At 36.9% G+C, this 19,154-nt stretch overlaps 1 protein-coding gene across 1 annotated transcript in view; it reads left to right on the top strand.

Annotated features, from left to right (window-relative positions):
* Positions 1 to 19,154, top strand: part of LOC150100214 (uncharacterized) — an 850,396-nt gene that overhangs the window by 646,723 nt on the left and 184,519 nt on the right. The window contains exon 35 of the mRNA XM_090402345.1: positions 16,429 to 16,482. Within this exon, the coding sequence (XP_090258471.1) occupies positions 16,429 to 16,482 (54 nt within the window). The remainder of the gene's footprint in view (positions 1 to 16,428; positions 16,483 to 19,154) is intronic.

The raw sequence follows: 19,154 nt of genomic DNA on the forward strand, positions 1-19,154 counted from the left end.
TGAAATAAAAAATATTTCACATTGATCTTTGCATCTTTAAACTTATTGCAATACAGTTTAATTGGAACACTTCTAATAGAGGCATGGAAATTAAAAGCAGTCATGTTAAAAATTTTAAAAAATTAAGAGTTGCAATTATCAGTTTGCCCTTTAAATGGCTACATACACAAAACAAATGAATCACAGTTAATATTGAGACATTGCACCTCTGGTGGCAAAACATGGAACTAGTCGACTCTGAATTTCCAATTCAGTTATACAAGGTGCTTGGTTAATCAAGGTTTGGATAATACAGAGTTCACTGTACTACTCATCCATTTTATTTCCACCTGATTTATCCTCCTAAATCTGAGTGTGCAGTCTGATTCTGCTCAATCCAACGACTCCTTGATATTATTATTGTCCGAAGACTCATTGCCAAAGATCAAGCTATCCACACAATGTTTATGATACCTCTGCTTGAACCCATTAACAGAGGAAGCACTCACAACTGACTATGGCAAACCATTCCATTCATTCTCAACTCTTCAAGTGAAAAATTTGGTTCTCACACTCCTACTAACTACACTCTTTCTCAACTTCCAGGGATGACCTCTTGTTTTACCACCCTCTATCCAAGTGCTGAAACATTTATCCTACATCAGTCCTATAAAAGCCTTTAAGTAACTTAAATATTTCTATCATATCTCCTCTTTTTTGCCAATCAACCAGTTTCTGCAAGCCACAAACCATCAATCTATCCTCATAGGATACTTTCCGCAGAGTACTCACCATCTTGGTCATTCACCTCTGAATCTTTCCTACCATTTATTATCCTCATCTCTGGTAGAGTTCTAGTGAAACTCGACCAGAGCTGAGACTTAAATTAAGAAACCTAGTCAGAGGTAAAGACCTTGCACATTCCCATATCCCATCTAAACACACAGCTGTATTTACATTGAGATTCTGCTATATCATAATAATCTCTAGTTCATCCAGTTCTGTTCCCACACTAGTCTCTTTCACACGTGTCACATTATTAACCTCACTTGGATGATATATTATTTTATTTTGTGACACCTCCAAGGAGCCCGAAGACACATCGAGGGAGGACACCTACTGTACAACTTTCCATCTCTACCACTCCATCCACCCACTATACCAAACCTCTACTATCATCATCATCTACGTCAATGCCATCTACTGCCCACCACCAGCACTACTATTTTGTGTCTGTAAATTACGTGTGTTCTTAAGGGCAATTTGTTTGCTTGTCAGATGAAAAACCCTTGTTTCCAGGAGAAAAAACCCTGCTACCTTCATATGAGATTGGCTAACTCACCTTCGGTTGAAAAAATCTATATAAAGATTCCTCCCGTCATGATGAGAATTGAACTTATGCCATTTCCAATCAAAGGGCACAATGTACCATCGTTCCTCCAATTGCACTATGGAGGCACTACAAATATACCATTCTAAAATGGTTGCTCAGTAGCTGAACTGTTTTATATGCTTCTGTCACCTAGTCACTATCAACACTCATTAAGGCTATCTTCCATAGTTATTCTTCCTCTTACTTGCTATGTAAGAAAAGAACTCCTTGGGTTTTCCTTTGGCATGCTCATCTGGTTTCTTCATGTGATCTAATTTTGCCTTTCTTAACATGCTGATCACCTGTCTTGCCTGAGCCTTGTACTATTCATGAGTTTGCTGGTCACCTTTCAGCTTATATATCCTCCACAGCATTTTCTTCTTTTGTAGCTTATGCTGAATCATATTATCCATCCACTAACTCATACATGATTTACCCTCCTTATCTTAGGTATACAATTTAATATTGCTTCCTCTAGATGAAGTTAGTAGTGCATGGGATATAGTTAAGAGTCAACTATATCCCATGCACTACTAACATTCTTCCCTTGCAAGATTTTATGCCTAGGCACAGCTTCAAAGTTTCTGCTAAGCTTGTCTTAATCATCTACCTTGTAGTTCCACATATAATATTCCTTGTTTTATAATCTCCCAAGTCAAGACCACATGGTCACTTTTCGCAGTCGAATTTAAAATATTTTAAATTTAAAAAATTTTAAATATTCCCAGTTTTCTTCCTTGTTATGGATGACTCTTCTGATCCTATGACCAGGTCTAATACTCTCACATCTCCCAAATCCCCTCCATCGCATACTGCCTCCAGTAATTATCTCTCAGTAGGTGTAACAAATTCCATTTCTTTCCTGCCATGTGATCTTTCTTGCTTCCAATCTATATTTCCATTGTTGAAATCTCTCATAATGATTACTCAACCTGCACTCATTGTACTAATTTGCTGATGCATATCTTCTAGAATGTCCCTGGAACCCTATAGCAGCAACCAACCATATATTTTGTCTTATTGGCATTGATCTCACACCAAGTTGCTTCAAATCAACCCCTCTCCTGCCTATATCCTATTCTCTTTGGCTGCAATTCATGTGCTATCATCAGCAGTAACCCCCCCCCCCAATCTTCTCTATCCTCTCTGAAAATACTAAACGTTTGACATTATATTCCTGTAACTACTTCATTTGGTGTTAGCCAGTCCCACTAATGCCTGTAACTTTTGGGAAGGTTGGGGAAGGAAATCAATGCCAAAAACTCATCCCTCTTGTTCCTAATACTTCTGCCATTGGCAAGTATTAGCACTATATATTATACAGTATATAGAAACTGTAACATTCCTTTAGTCCTCCAACCACCTTTACTTCCTGAATTGACTACCCTTTTCAATAATGTTCCTTGAGAAACTAGATTTTGCATTTGTTATTCATTTTCACACTTATTTGCCTCATATTTCCCTTGTTGTTCTTATACCATGGCATACCATGGTATTAGACCATGGTATAATGAGTTCCCACTATGAGTCTTTTGACTCCATGGAGGCCTGAATAATAATAATAATAATAATAACTAATACATAGCTCATGGCAAAGACACAATGTTAAAATAGAGAATCATGGTGTCATTATATATTAACAGGATTGAAGAATTTAAAATATTTTAAGTTAAAAACTTTTAAGGAAAACATAGATCTAATCCAAGGAGTTGGAAAATTAAAATAAGAGTTAAAAGTAAAAGTCTTAATATGTTATAATAAGGAAAAAAAAAACATATCATTATAAATTCAGATCTAAGTTCGTAATCCAGGTCACAGCTTCAGGAGCCGCTTGTAAAAAGTTATTCCAGTCATTTTGATAAGCACGGAAGGTGCATTATTTTACAATATGTTGCATAGTCTGTCATGCAGCACCACAGTCACATTCTGGAGATGATTGTCTGTTCCACTTATAGAGAGTATCTCCACACAGGCCATGGTTTGTCCGAATCCTATTTAGTACTGTCCATGTTTTGCGAGGTAGATCTGATCCTGTAATGATTCGATCACCTTTAAAGATGTTATGCAAATATTCTTTCGATTTTCCTTCCATGTTTCCTCCCACTTTGATATAGGATTAAAATTATTTAACACTAGTTCTTCTGCTGCTCGTAGTGATGGATGGCGAGATTTCAATCTGTTGACGTTAAAAGTTGGGAGAGCCTGATGAATAGGTAGGTTCGGATTACCAGCAATTTTTTGAAATTCATTGATTAAAGAATTCAATCTACGTAGTTCTGTAGGAATAATGCCTGCTAAAAGAGGTAACCAATATGTTGGAGTCGATCTAATAGAGCCTGTAATTAATCGTAAGAATATTATTCAATTGAGAATCGATAATCCTTTTGTGAGGGCTATTTAGCCACACAGGACCACAATATTCAGCACTTGAGAATACCAAAGCAAGGGCTGTTGTCCGAAGAGTAGAGGCTCTTGAACCCCAGGTAGTGCCACAGAGTCTCTGGTAGGATATTATTACGTGTCCTTAGTTTGTATGCCAAGTTTGAAAGATGTTGCCTGAAAGTGAGAGAATGGTCAAGTGTGACTCCCAAGTACTTAGGGAATTTATTATATGGAAGTATAGTGTTTTTCAATTCAATTTTTAGTTCCACATTTGCCAAACTGTTATTTAGATGAAAACAAGATATATTACTGTTTTGCTCCTATTTAAACAGAGTCTCCATCTTTTAAAATATTCATCCAGAATAGTTAAGTCAGCTTTTAGAATTTCTTCTGTACGATTTATGCTATGTAGTTATTGCTATATCGTCGGCATAACAAAATTTCCTTGATGTAGTGATGGGAAGATCAGATATATACAGATTGAATAATAACGGAGATAAAACAGATCCCTGTGGCAATCCATTATTTAACTTCCTTTCGCTGCTAGTTTTATTACCTATAGCCACTATAAATATTCTATCTCTTAGCATATTGTTAATAATATAGACTATTGTTTTACATGGGATAATTTTATATAATTTATATAGAAGGCCTTGTCTCCAGACGGTGTCAAAGGCTGTTGACAAATCAATAAATGCTGCAGATGTTTTTAAACCTTTTTGAAAACCAGTTTCTATGTGAGTTACTAATGAGAGAATGGTCACAACACCCACGATTTGGTCAGAAGCCAGCTTGTTCTATTGGGACATATTTAAAAATTGTGGAGCTTATTCTATTATAAATAAGTCTTTCAAAGAGTTTATAATAACTCTTTGAAAGACTTATTTATACTGAGGAGAGTAATAGGTCGGTAACTTTCTGGTTTATGATTAGGCTTAAAAAATAGATTAAGAGTGACTGACCTGCAGAGGGAGATAGATGAGTTGAAAGAGGAGGTGGAATGTCTAGTGAATGAGAGCAGAAGTATGAAAGATAAGATTAGGAGAATGGAAGAGATAAATGCAAGGCAAATCAGAGTAGGAGAGAGAGAGAATTTAAGGAGTATGAGTGAGAGGTATGGGGGTGCTAGAAGAGGAGAGAATGGAAACAGTAGAAGAGAGGGAATGAGAGAGAGGTATGGGAATGCTAGCAGACGAGAGGATGGAAACAGTAGGAGAGACGGAATGAGAGAGAGATATGGAAGTGCTAGAAGAGGAGAGAATGGAAACGGTAGGAGAGATGGAATGAGAGAGAGGTATGGGAATGCTAGAAGACGAGCGGATGGAAACAGTAGTAGGAGAGACAGAATGAGAGAGGGATATGGAAGTGTTAGAAGTGGAGAAAATGGAAACAGTAGGAGAGAGGGAATGAGAGAGATGTATGGGAGTGCTAGAAGAGGAGAGAATGGAAACAGTAGAAGAGAGAGGTATGGGAATGAAAGAAGAGGAGAGAATGGAAACAATAGGAGCGAGGGAATGGTAAGAGGTATAATGTATGGTGACTCAATGATCCGTGGTGTTCAAGATAGGATGCGTGAGGAGTGTTTGCCAGGAGGAACAATAGAAAGGGTGGCTATGGCAATTAAGAGAGGTGAAAGGGTGGATGAGATGATTGTGATGGTAGGAACGAATGACTTGAGTGGTAATGTAAGTCGGGCAGCGAGAGATATGAGATTTTTGCTTGAGACTGTACGGAAGAAGACAGAGAGAGGAAAAATAGTGTGCGTGTTGCCTAGGTATGATAATGATGAGCTGAGCAGAAGAGCGGTGATATTGAATGGCATAATAGCGAGAATGTGTGACAAGAGAGGACTGGTATATGTGGATGCTTGGAGTGCGTTTGAGGAAAGAGAGGAGTTGTATGCGAGAGACCGTTTACATTTGAATGAGGAAGGGCGTAGGCATCTGGAGAGATTGCTGTTCTGAACGAGTCAGTGTGTCCCAGGGAGGATGATAGCAGGGGTGGCCTCTTGTGGGAATGGATACTTGGGAGAAGGGAGACAATGTCAGGTAACACTGAGCCCAGTGGAGTCTAGAAGGGATAAGGCTGGGTATAGAAACAATGGCATTTATATTCTGTATACTAATGCCAGGAGTATCTGGAATAAGGGAGAGGAATTGGTGGCGCAGATAGCATCAGCCTGGCCAAAAATTATTGCGATCACTGAGACGTGGTTGACAGAAGAGGATATAAAAACAGGAATAGAAGTCGCTGGGTATAGCATTTTTCGTCAGGATAGGAGGGGAAAGCGTGGTGGTGGGGTGCTGCTTATGATAAGTGATGACCTATGTCCTCTAAGAGTGGAGAATTTGGAAGGAAGTGAGACAAATGATTTTGAGAGCGTATGGTGTGAGCTAGAGGTAGGCAAGACAGGATATTTAGTGGGGTGTTGCTACAGACCCAGGAGCACAGAGGATGGGGACCAGGAGATGTTTAGACAGCTAAGTTTGGCATGTGCAAGAAGAATGATTGTTATGGGAGATTTTAACTTCAGTAGTATAAATTGGAGAGAGGAACATGCATGTAACAATAGGGGAATGGAATTTCTAGAATTCTTGAGGGACAAATGTCTTAGGCAACATGTAACAGAGGGAACAAGAGGTTCAAAAATTTTGGATTTGGTTATAGCATCAGAAGAGTTGATAATAACTGAGTTGACGTCTCTCCCACCAGTTGGAGAGAGTGACCATATGGTGTTGACATGGAAAATGAATAGACATGCAGGAGTATCAAAGAGATGGGAACTTATGTGGAATTATAAGGCAGGTGATTATAATAGTCTTAGACGTCAACTTCGGGAAGTTTCATGGAGGGAGGAATTGGACGGCCGGGATATCACCAGTGCGTGGGAAATTGTGAAAGAATATTTGTTATCAGCAATGGTAAGTTGTATACCACGAGTGAAGAAGAGGGCGCAATTTGGAGTAAAGTGGATGACAAACAACATTAAACAGGAACTGCATGCGAAAAAGAGGCTATGGAAGAGATATAAGGAGACAGGTGAAGAGAGGATGGGTGAAGAATATAAGACACAGGCCAGAAGAGTGACTCGTGTGGTAAGGAAAGCGAAACTGGAATATGAGAGGAGATTGGCCCTAAGATCCAAAGAAAATCCTAGGGAATTTTTTAGCTATGTGGCCAGTAGGAGGAGAAATGACTGTGGAAGAATGATATTGTGGGATAAAAATGGGAATAGAGTGACTGATGCAGAGGACATAGTGGAATTGTTCAATGAACACTTTATTGGAGTATTTCATCCTAGAGGAGTCAGTTTTAATGCTAGAGGGATAGGACTGGTACGAGGTCTGGAGGTACAGGAGGAGAGTGTGTTTCAGATACTGAGTACTCTGGATGTCAGTAAAGCTGTGGGACTGGATGGTATTTCGCCACGAGTTTTGAGAGAATGTGCTAGCGAATTGACAATACCTTTAACGTGGTTTTACAATGAAAGTCTGGCTTTGGCAAAGGTGCCCAGGGAATGGAAGGAAGGTAAGATAGTGCCATTGCATAAAGGTGGTAACAGACTGGAAGTGTCTAATTATAGGCCAGTCTGTGTGTCATCAGTAGTTGTTAAGATCTTGGAGAAAGTAGTGAGGGACCGTGTACAGCATTGGGCAGATGAGGGTAATGTTATCTGTGAGAATCAACATGGATTTGTGAAAGGACGCTCTTGTTTTAGCAATATGCTAGCCTTTTATAATAAAGTTACAAGAGCATTAGATGAGGGAAAGGCATATACTGCAATTTTCTTAGACTTGGCGAAGGCATTTGACAGGGTGCCACATGATAAGCTGATATTTAAGTTGCAGCACATGGGTCTGGATGTCAGATTGGTCAACTGGATTCAGGATTGGCTGTCTGATAGGTATCAGAGAGTTGTGTATGGTGGAGCAGTTTCCAGGAGGCAGAGGGTTACAAGTGGGGTCCCACAGGGCTCAGTACTAGGACCTATATTGTTTAACCTTTATATCAATGACATAGCCAGTGGATTGCAGGGGGATATTCAGTTGTTTGCGGATGATGCGAAGCTGGGAAGGATTATTAGTAATAGCGCATATGTGGTAGCCCTGCAAGAGGATTTAAATAAGCTAGATAGATGGGCAAATGAATGGGGGTGTCAGTTTAATGCAGCAAAATGTAAGGTCTTGAGGTTTGGGAAACATCGATGGGATGCTGCATACTCTACGGGAGGAGTTATACTGGAGGAAGTAGGGGAGACAAGAGATCTGGGGTTGATGATTGATAGAAACCTGAAGTTTAGGGGACATATTGCAAAGGTGGTGAAGGTAACACAGAGGATTGCTGCTATTATGAGAAGGACACTGACCTGCAGAGATAAGAGGGTTATCATTCCGTTGTATAAGTCTCTGATCAGACCACACTTGGACTATTGTTCTCAGATTTGGTCCCCAGGATTTGAAGGGGATAAATTAACTGTGGAAAGGATACAAAGACGGATGACAAAGATGGTTTCAGGACTGTACAATGATAGCTATGAGGATCGGCTGAGAGAATGTGGACTGCAGAGTTTGGCGGATAGAAGAAGGAGAGGTGATATGATTGAGACTTTTAAACTGTTGAGAGGTGGTTACAGGGTTGACACTGGGGAGTTCTTTCGCTTGGTTGATCAGCGGGAAGGAGTGATGACAAGAGGCCATCCCTGGAAGTTACGAAAGGAAACTGTGAGCAAGAGGGTAAGGAGTGGTTTCTTTGTGTGGAGGGTGGTTGAGCCGTGGAATGCATTGCCTGATGGAGTGGTGGGAGCGAGAACGGTCAGTGACTTTAAAGAGTGGTATGATAAACTTTGTGTTTCTCAGGGGGGGACCTCCCCTCGATGAGTCTTGACAGACTTTATGTCTTAGGAAGGACCTCCCTCGATGAGTCTTTTGACTCCTTGGAGGCCTGAATAATAATAATAATAATAATAATAATACTTTCAATTTTAAAATTGAAAGTATTTTTGCTTTTTTAAAAATAGTGGGGAGTTTACCAGTTGTAAGAATGTCATTATAGAACTTAATTAACCATAATTTCCGTGTTTTTTTTTTTTTTACTTAATATTAACTTATAATTAACTCACCTTCCCGTGGTCCATGCTGTTCTAAAAGTACAAACGAGGCACTGGCAACCGAGTATGGGCGGTATAACCTTAACACCCTAACAGAGTAAATGCTGTTAGATCTGCCTGTCCAGAGGCGTTAGGTAGCAGCCCTACCACTGGACTTACCCAGCGACAGGTTAGTAACTTGCCCTGGGGAAATTCAAAATACTTTCAAGTTTCATGCAAAGAAAAGCTGGACGTACTGTCAGGGAAAAGACCACAACCCAGGAAACGGTAAACGAAATTGGAAAAAGGAACACATAATGAAGATTGCAACATGGAATGTGAGAAGCATTGCACACAAAGAAGAACTTGATAAACAACTAAACCAAGCTAACATAAAGATATGTATAGTAACAGAAACAAAGAAAAAAAAAAGGTACAAAAGAAACAAACAACTATATACAAATCTACAGTGGGGTAAAAAAAGAAGAAAGAGCAAAAGCAGGTATAATGATTATGGTACATAAATCCCTAAAGAACAATATTGTATATTACAACTATTTGAATGAAAGACTAATAGAAATTAGACTCAAGACATTAAGAGGCCACATAACAATAATTGGTGCATATGCACCAGAAGAGGGAAAAGAAGAAGACAGTAATATATTTTATAAAGAATTACAGAATGCCATAGATAAAACAAACAAAACTGAGCCAGAATAGGAAACAAAAAATACAAAACAAACATAAGTAAATTTGGCGAAGGTACATGTAATCAAAATGGTCGCAGATTGCACGATTTTGTCATTTATAATAATATGAGAATAACGAATTCAATGTTTAAACACAAGGAAATACATAAATATACTTGGTCAGCCAGAGGATACAAATCAGTAATTGACTACGTTATCACAAATTTTAAATTAGCGGAGTTAATTTTAGATGTAAGAGCATATCGAGGCTTTGAATTAAACTCTGATCATTATATGGTATCAGCAAAAATTGGTTTTAAACCAAAGTGGCTAAAAACACATAGAATTGAAAATTCTTACCAGCCAAGCTACAAAATTTCTTCATTACAGGATCCTCAAATTAGACTACAATATCAAAAATGCACAAACTTAAAAACAGAAACCACACATGAATCAAGTGACATAGAAGATGAATTGGAAAATTTGAAACAAATTCTCACAAAAGCAGCAACAGAAACCTTAGGAATAAAGCACAAATGGATTAGAAAAATAGGACTACAAGACTGGAACAAAGAAATAGAAAATATAATAAAAACCAAAAAGGACAGTTACCAGAAATGGCTAAATTCCAAAACAATAGAAGCAGAAATAGAGTATAAAAGAAATAGTGCAATTGCAAAACGAGAAGTCAGGAAAAAACATAGAGAAAGATGGAACAATTTCGTAACAGAACTAGAAAAGGATTTATTTAAGCCACAACCCAAAACCTATAAAGTAATAAAATATATGAATAAAGAAATAAAAGAAAAGATAAAAATACAAACAATAGATTTAGAAAAATGGGTGACCTATTTCCAAAATCTCTGGACAGATGAGAACAATGAATTATTATTCCTGACACCTCCAAGGAGTCCGAAGACTCATCGCGGGAGGACACCTACTACTGTCTCAACCACTACACCGAATTTCTACTACGAATCACCTCCATGAACGCCATCTGCCGCCCACCTCCACAACTAGTATTTTTTGTCTGTAAGTTGCGTGTGTTCTGAACGGCCGATTTGTCTGTATGCGGGATGAAAAACCCGAGTTTCTGGGAGAAAAAACCCTGCTACCTCCGTATGAGATCGGCTAACTCACCTTCGATTGAATTAAAATTTTATAAGACAAAGAATGACCTAATAGAAAATATCACAATGTTAGAACTGAAAAATATAATAAAGAAGATGAAAAATAGGAAAACGCCAGGAGAAGACAATATAAATATAGAACTATACAAAAATGCAGGTGAAAAATTTAATGAAAGACTTTTGAAATTTTTTAATATGGTTTGGATGTCTGGAAAAAACCCCTAACTCTTGGAAAAAAGCACTGGTCATCCCAATCTATAAAAAAGGAAATAAAGACAATTGCAATAATTATAGGGGAATTAGCCTGCTGAATACAGGATATAAAATATATGCAGGAATATTAAAAGAGAAACTAAGCAGCATTGTAGAAAACAAATTACTAGAAGAACAAAATGGCTTCCGAAAAGGCCGATCCTGCATAGATCCAATTTTTACTTTAAAATTATTAATAGAAAAGAGAAGAGAATTTCAAAAAGAAACACATGTGGCGTTTATTGATTATGAAAAAGCGTTTGACAAAATTAGTCGACAAAAATTTTTTAAAATATTAACCGATTTAAACATACCAAACCAACTTTTACAATCTATTCAAGAAATATATACAGGAAATAAAATAGCAGAGAACACTTAACTACATTACCTGGCATGCGTAGTAGCTACGTTCTGTGGCCTACATCAAGAAACGCCGTTGCTTGCCGTTTGCTCGGTAACCGGAATCTAAGTTATATCAGACTAAATACCTATGAGTTATATTCATTTTGCTGCTTGTTTTTATCGTATAATTATAGTTTTTAATGCCAGCGTAAAATAAGAAATCCTTTCATACTTTCTTCACTTCATATTGTATCGCTTTGGAAGATCAGTGTCACTATATATATATATATATATTTTTTTTTTTTGCTAATTATTTTAATTGCCATTCTCCAAGAACTTGACTGAAAATAATTATTTTTGTCAAACAATTATTTGATAATTTCCTGAAAATCCGAGTGATTTAGAAGTGGCGTTTGCACTCTACAGCGCTTGACCACACGAAGAAAGGATTTGGCGGTTCAAATCTAGTCGCCGACTAGAGGAAATTTTTCTAAGCCTTTTTTCGGCCGGTTTCCGACTTAGTCGATCTCTGGCACAGGCTAGCGGGTTTTTTCTCCCGGAAACTCAGGTTTTTCATCCCGTAAACTCAAGAAAATCGACCGTAGAACCCACACTATTTTCAGACATTAAAAAAATATATTGTGTTAGGGTTAGAGACCATGAGATGACGGCACTAGCTTGCCGCCTTCTTCACTGCGTAACGATGAATCAGTGATAGCCTTGGGCCAGCTATCTCTCTGATTGGCTACCAGTGGAGATTGAACTGCCCACTCAGTCTCCAAAAGTTAGATAGGGTAAACGGCCCCGCCTACTCCCTATACGGGAACAACATAGGCGTTAGTTGATTTTTTTTATTTTTTTTTTTTTTTTTATAAAATAGCAGTTAAATTAGAACACACCTCAGAATGGAAAGATATATCAAGAGGAGTACGACAAGGATGTACCCTCTCACCTCTGCTTTTCAATATATATATAAATGAAATATTAACAATCTGGAAACAGCATATCCCATTTGGTATACAAATGACCCCGCAAATGAAGATAGATACACTACTATTTGCAGATGATCAAATAGTATTAGCTACATCAGAAGATGACTTACAAAGATCATTAAAATCATTAAATGATATCTCAAAGCAATATAATATGACAATATTCAAAGAAAAAACAAAAATAATGGCATTCAAAGGAGAAAACCCAATAAGAAGTAAAATAGTGATAGATAATAAAATACTAGAACAAGTAAACACTTTCAGATACTTGGGATGTGATCTATCATACGAAGAAGAAGAAGACATAGACACTAAAATATCAAACTTTGTCAAAGTAAATGGCATAATAAATAGTATATTTAAGCCATCCCTGGTACAAAAACACACTAGAATCAGACTATATAATGTCTTGTCAAAACCAACTCTACTATACGGAAGCGAAACATGGACCATGAAAAGGAAAGATGATAAACGAATTCAAACAGCAGAAATGAAGTTCCTCAGAAAAACAGCTGGATATTACCAAGTGGGACCACAAAACAAATGAAGAAATCTTACAATCCCTAAAAATCAAACCAATTAATTACTACATAAGACAGTATAAACAAAAATGGCTAGAACATTTAAATCGAATGGACAACAGCAGACTACCAAAAATGTTATACAGATACAAAATAAGTGGAAAAAGAAGAATCGGAAGACCAAGAAAGAGATGGCATGAGACCGGAACAGGCCACATGGCCCTATATTCCATGATAGGAAGAAGAAGAATTAACCATAATCTTGCATTTCTTCCCAGATTAATCACAAATTCTGGATGAATGTTATCAAAACCAGGAGCCTTACCAGGCTTTAATTCCTTTAAGGCTGCTTCAACTTCTTGCTGAGTAAAAGGGCATGCAAAATTTGAAGTTATAGGTGAAGACTTGCTAAATTCTTTTAATTTTCTCTTAATATATCTTGTATGCTTTTTATTGATTGGGATACGTGATATATTAGCAATATGTATAGCTAGTTGATCTGAGGTGATTCTTGGTTGTTCTTTAATCAAAGGAGCACCAACACCTAGTTTCCTAAGAAGGCTCCAAGCTTTACGGCTGGAATGAGTAAAGTCTATACCTTCAACTGTGTTTATCCATTTTTTCCTTCAGGATATATCCAAGTTTTCTAGAAGTTTGTCTGCTGTTTTGGGGTCATTGTTTATCTGATATTCATTATAAAGTAATTCACATTATTCTCTCCAATCATGTATATAGTTATGTCTAATACCTCTAGGAATACTTTTCTTGGCAGCAAGCAGGACAGCAGGACTGCACCTATAAATCGAAATTACTACTTATTGGAGATATCCAGCGAATACATTTGTCAAGTTCATTTGCTTATTTATTCCAGTCAGCCTTTTTAAAATTCCAGCGTGGGATAGGTTTTGATCTTACAAGTGGAATAGAAATACCAATGTCAATTAATACTGGTCTATGTTGACTATAAGGAAAGTCAGTTAAGACCCTGCTCAAATTTTGCATAGGGTGACCTGAATTATTTTGGTCACAAGACATAAATCAGGGTTATAGTCTCTTTTCCAGGCTGCAGATCTTAAAGTGCCTTTGTCTTTGGCATCAAAGACTAAGTGAAGATTATTTAGTTAGATCCAATCAACAAGTTTTTCACCACATTCATTGTTTCGAGCATAATTCCACTGTTCATGGTGACTATTAAAGTCCCCAATATAAATTGCGGGATGTTCAGCAATAGGAATAATTTTTTCCAGCCAAGGTGATCCAGGTGGCTTATAAATATTTGTAATTGTAATATCTTGAACTTTTATCACTACTGTATGTACATATGTTTTCTTCAATATTTTGAGATAGAAGAAAAACTTCTTTAAGACGATTTCGCACGTATGTTGCTATTCCACATACTTCATGATAAGTTTATTTTTATTTTTTTATTTTTTTTATGTTGGGCCCATATACAGGAGGTTGGCTGGTCAACCTATAGTACGTTAGTACTGTGTAAGGGTAGTGGAGAAATTACAAAGAAAAATTTGTGATCAAATTTTTTACATTTGATTTGAACACCTGTATGTTGTATTCCTTGGAAAATACATCTGAGGGAAGACTGTTCCACAGTACTGCAGCAGCAGGGATGAATGAGGAGGAAAAGAAACTTGTTCTGTGGGTTTCAAGGTGTACTGTGAAAGGATGTTGGGCAGCAGCTGTACGTATTTCAATGGGTTTAGTACAGGGTGGGGGAATTATTGATGCTGTTTCAGATGAACATTTCCCATGGAAATATTTATAGAATATACAGATTGCAGAGACCAAGCTTCTATGTGAAAGTGGGGGGGGGGGGTGAGTTGGTGAGGGATGGGTCATTTATTAGTCTTATTGCTCTCCTCTGTATTGAGTCAAGCATTTTGAGGGAGCTTTTTGGAGCCCCACTCCAAATGTGAAGTTGCACCAATAGCAGTGTAATCTGGAATGCAACCTCTTTTAAGGAGCTGTTCAGAATCAGCAGCACGTGTTTCCTAGACAGCAATCACATCAACATTGTTGGTTAATGATAATTTCGATAAATAATCGCATTTGGCTTTGCTAATAGATTCAATATTTAATTGACAAATACGTAGTATAGGGCCAATGTTTCTAAATTCTGGTTTCTGCAAGTCACTATATTCAGTAGACATCATGAAATTGGCTAGGAGATCCTTAGGATAGACTGGCTGCCTATCGCTCTTGCTCATTTAGCACCACCCAGGGGACACTTATAGCTTAAGGATCGCTATGGACATGAGCAACTTTGTCCCCCATAATAACTAATATTATCCTTCCATAATCGTTATTTTTTCCAATAGTCACATATATCCAAAGAATTCTCTTGGATTTGTCTTGTTCTGATTGGCTAATTTCTCTCATACTTTGCTCAGTTTATCAACCAAAGTCAATCTCCTGGCCTGTCTTTGTTCCTCTCATGCAAGATTAATACCTTTCACTTCATGCTGCCTCCATATGTCTTTCTTCTTCCAGATTGTAGGTGTAATCTCTTCATCCATCAATTTCATATCCACCTTTGGAATACATTCCGACATTGCTGCTATTAAATAGTTCTTGACTGGCACCAGTATTGATTTCCTTTCCATCCATCTCCTCATTTTCATGCTCTAAGCTAACTTCCGAACTTACTATAATCATTGGCCTTGTAATTCAGCATATATCCTATCCTTACAGACGTTCTCATATGACTGGCTACTACTTAGGTGATCACCCCATGGTCAACTCAGCAACTGAAGAGAAATTCAACACTGTTTTCAGTAACATCCTCTGATAAAAGGATCTAATCCAAGATGACTCTCCATCCTTGTGTGCTGCCTGCATTATATGCTGCCTAAGACAGTTGTTCCTCAACAACTCAAGGAATTAATTTTCCTTTCCTCTAGATGCTATCTCTTTTTTTGTATTATTGTCATTAAAATTTCCAATAACAATCACCCTTTTCTTATTTGTTTATACTTATATTTTACCTTGTCACAACCCAACACATTCCCAGACCTAAAGCAACATCCAAGTAAAGATTTTTTCTTTTCCTTCTCTACCTCATACCACATCTCCTCATAACTACTACCACTGCTTTCCCTCTTACATTTCCGCATTTTGCAGGCACAACTCCTTTACCATCATCATCCCTTTCCTTTCTTGCTTTTCCTATCTTCATTAAAAAAAAAAAAAAAAAAAAAAAAACATTATATCCCACAGTTCCCACTCCCATCAGGATATCATTCTTATCTAACCACATTTCACTTATTCCAGCATCTTTCAGATAGGCAAACTCAATCAATGTAATAATGTTTCATCCCTTATTTCTGATATGCATGACATTTGTAAACAAATACAGTAATTCATTTCTGGATTTGTAGTCTTTCTTGCCATATAACCTCTTATTTGTAACTTGTCTTTCCTGAATTTTTGGGCATAAATTATTGTCTTTAGATTCTTGTAAAAATATGAGTTTTGCATTTGTTTATCTCCTTATTTAGTATCAAAATTAATCTTGATTTCTTTATCATTATAAGATTGTGAAGAAAATGTATATGAACATAAAGTTGATGATATTATTATAATTAATATATAAAGGAAGAACAACTTATTATTTTTAAAATACTTTGTGAACCTTATAATCAGAGTAACTTGTTTTTTGATGTCTTTAGGGTTTATCTGGCCTACGAGGAACTAAAGGACCAAGAGGAGAAGAGGGGAAAAAAGTAATTATGCAAATATGCATAATATGCAGTTGTTATTTTGATTCACTGTTTTTATACATTAAGTATTTTTATATAACTTTAAATATACAATTCTTTCTTAAAGTTATATTTTTATACAACTTTAAAATATACAACTGCCTTACATTGTGTTAACTGTTAAATGCCATAACTGTTAAGATTAACCAAATTATTTTCTGTTAGTTTTACTAAAATGCTCATAATTATAAAATTATTGTAATTAAACAAAACATGTTTATTCTGTTATGAGTACACATGATGTTACTTTTAATTATAAGGCTAGAAACAAAGACATTTGTCAATTTGGGAAGCCTGGGTTCAAATGATATGAATGTTTTCTGTCTTTTCAACATCTGAGTTAATGAGACTGAGAAGAAATCGAGAGGTTTTTATTTTTGCATATAAAAATGACTTGAATAAACATGCAGTTGATGTCAAAGTACATCAGTGTGTGATCAGAGTGTTAATCCAATTAATCCCATAAAACCAACTGTATGATTTTTTCAAGAATTTAAAAATGCAGGCAACTTTATCTAACACAGAAGTTCCATTCTTAGAAAGCAGTCACAGTTGTAAACATGTATAACATAATCTGAAGATACATGGAGAAATACAGTTACATATTCCCAGATAATGGAAGTTTGGGATATTTGATGAGAGTAAAAGGATTTGTTTGCAAGAGATCAGATGCATTCAAATGATGCCAGTTTCCATTTAGAAAAGTTATTGTTTGTCAGAAAAGCAGAATCACAGAAATTAAGGTTGCTAGTTTAAAGACAGCAAAGATCCTCAGGTGGATCCCATAACAGCTGTGCCAATGGCCATCTTATTCTGAATGCACTGTTCTCATCTGATCACCAAAGTTAATCAGCAACAAGTCCAGTTAGTACTTGTGTTTGGTTAGTACCCAGAGTCAGAAGGATAATCAGATAGGAGTTAGATAGATGAACAGCATCATTAAGCAGAAGTTGCAGACAAAGAAAAAGTCATGGAGGAAATATAAAGAAAAAGGTGATCAAGATGACCATGATACAAGGTACAGGCAAGAAGGATGTATGGTAATGAAGGCAAAACCTAATTATGAGAGAAAGCTAGTTGATGAAGCTAAAAGAAATTCAAAAGGGTTCTTTTCGCATTGTGGCAAGTAAAAGAAGGAATGGCCATGGAAGGATGACTTTAAAAAATAATAATAGTCGTGAGGTAACTGAAGCAAACCAACTAGTTCAGTTAGTGAGTGATCAATTGAGTATACCATCTAGGTGGTATACTACTGATTGATTATTCCAGATCTCATAGCACATCCATGGGATTATATGGTGTATCGGCCCATATATTGCAAGAATGTTCACGGGAATTAAACAGCTTGGTCATCTCCTTTTACCAAGCTGTTTAATTTTAACCTCAGTATTGGGAATGTGCCACTGGATTGGAAAGAGTTCAGATAGTCTCACTACATAAAGACGGTTCCAAGACAGAAGAAGCAAATCATAGGCTACTCAGCATCTCAAGTGTAATGGTTAAAGTATTTCAGAAATTGGTAAAAGATGGACTTCAGAACTGGATGGATAGGAATGCAATACTTTATAAGGGGCACATGCTTTTGAAAAGCTGGGTCTTGCTTTAGTAATTTGCTTACTTTTTATAACAAAATGATAATGGAGTTGGATAAAGGAAATTGGTACTCATTGATACTACTGAGCTTTTTAAAGGCATTTGGCAGGATTTCCATAGAACTCTGTTACATGAATTGGAGCAAATGGGAATGGATGTGAATCTGGTGATATAGGTTAGAGGGTAGCTGATGGACAGATATCAGAGTAGTTTATAGAGAAGTTGAATCCAGGAGAAGGCAGGTGACTAGGTGAACCACAGGGCTCAGTACTTGGTCTTCTATTAATGGGAAATATTCAGTTGTTTGCTGATAATGCCAAACTGGAAAGAGCAATAGTAGATGAATGTGATGTAGAGATCCTGTAGGATGGCTTAAATATACTAGCAGTATGGACAAAGGTAAATGGCTACCAGTTTAATGTGGCCAAGTATAAGGTTATGTATGTTGGGAAGAAGAGATCACAAGCTGTGTACTTTGACTTTTGCAAGAGTGTTTGATAGATTACCACACGAATATTGGTTAGATGGATCAGAGATTGGGTCTCTGATTGATACCAACAGGTTATGTATGATGGAGCAGTGTCTCAAAAAAAGAAGGATAACCAGTGGCATGTCCCAGGGTTCTGTTCTTGGGCCCCTGCTGTTTAACTTGTTTGTAAATGATATATCATGTGGACTGACTGGGGATCTTCAGTTATTTGCTGATGATGCAAAGTTGGGAAGAATTATAAGTAGCACTGCTAATGCTAAATCCCTTCAGGAAGATTTGAATAGGCTTTTTACTTGGACAAAATAGTTGATATCAAGAAGTGCAAGATGTTGCATTTTGGAGTGCAGAAATATAAGGCTATATACAGGGTGTTCGGGATAAATTTGACATATTTATAATTAATTATATTTTTCCGTAAGTTACATGTATTAACACACACTTCTCTTCATTTAAAAGTTTGGACCCTTCTTCATTCATATACAAGATGTCAGAAAGGATGGATAGCTGGAACCCACCTGAATCATGGAAGAGAATAACTTGTATCATGATGATT

The sequence above is a fragment of the Typopeltis vanoorti genome, chromosome 13 (genome assembly GCF_054136105.1).
Source record: "Typopeltis vanoorti isolate ZY-2024b chromosome 13, IOZ_Tvanoo_1.0, whole genome shotgun sequence".
Classification (NCBI taxonomy): domain Eukaryota; kingdom Metazoa; phylum Arthropoda; class Arachnida; order Uropygi; family Thelyphonidae; genus Typopeltis; species Typopeltis vanoorti.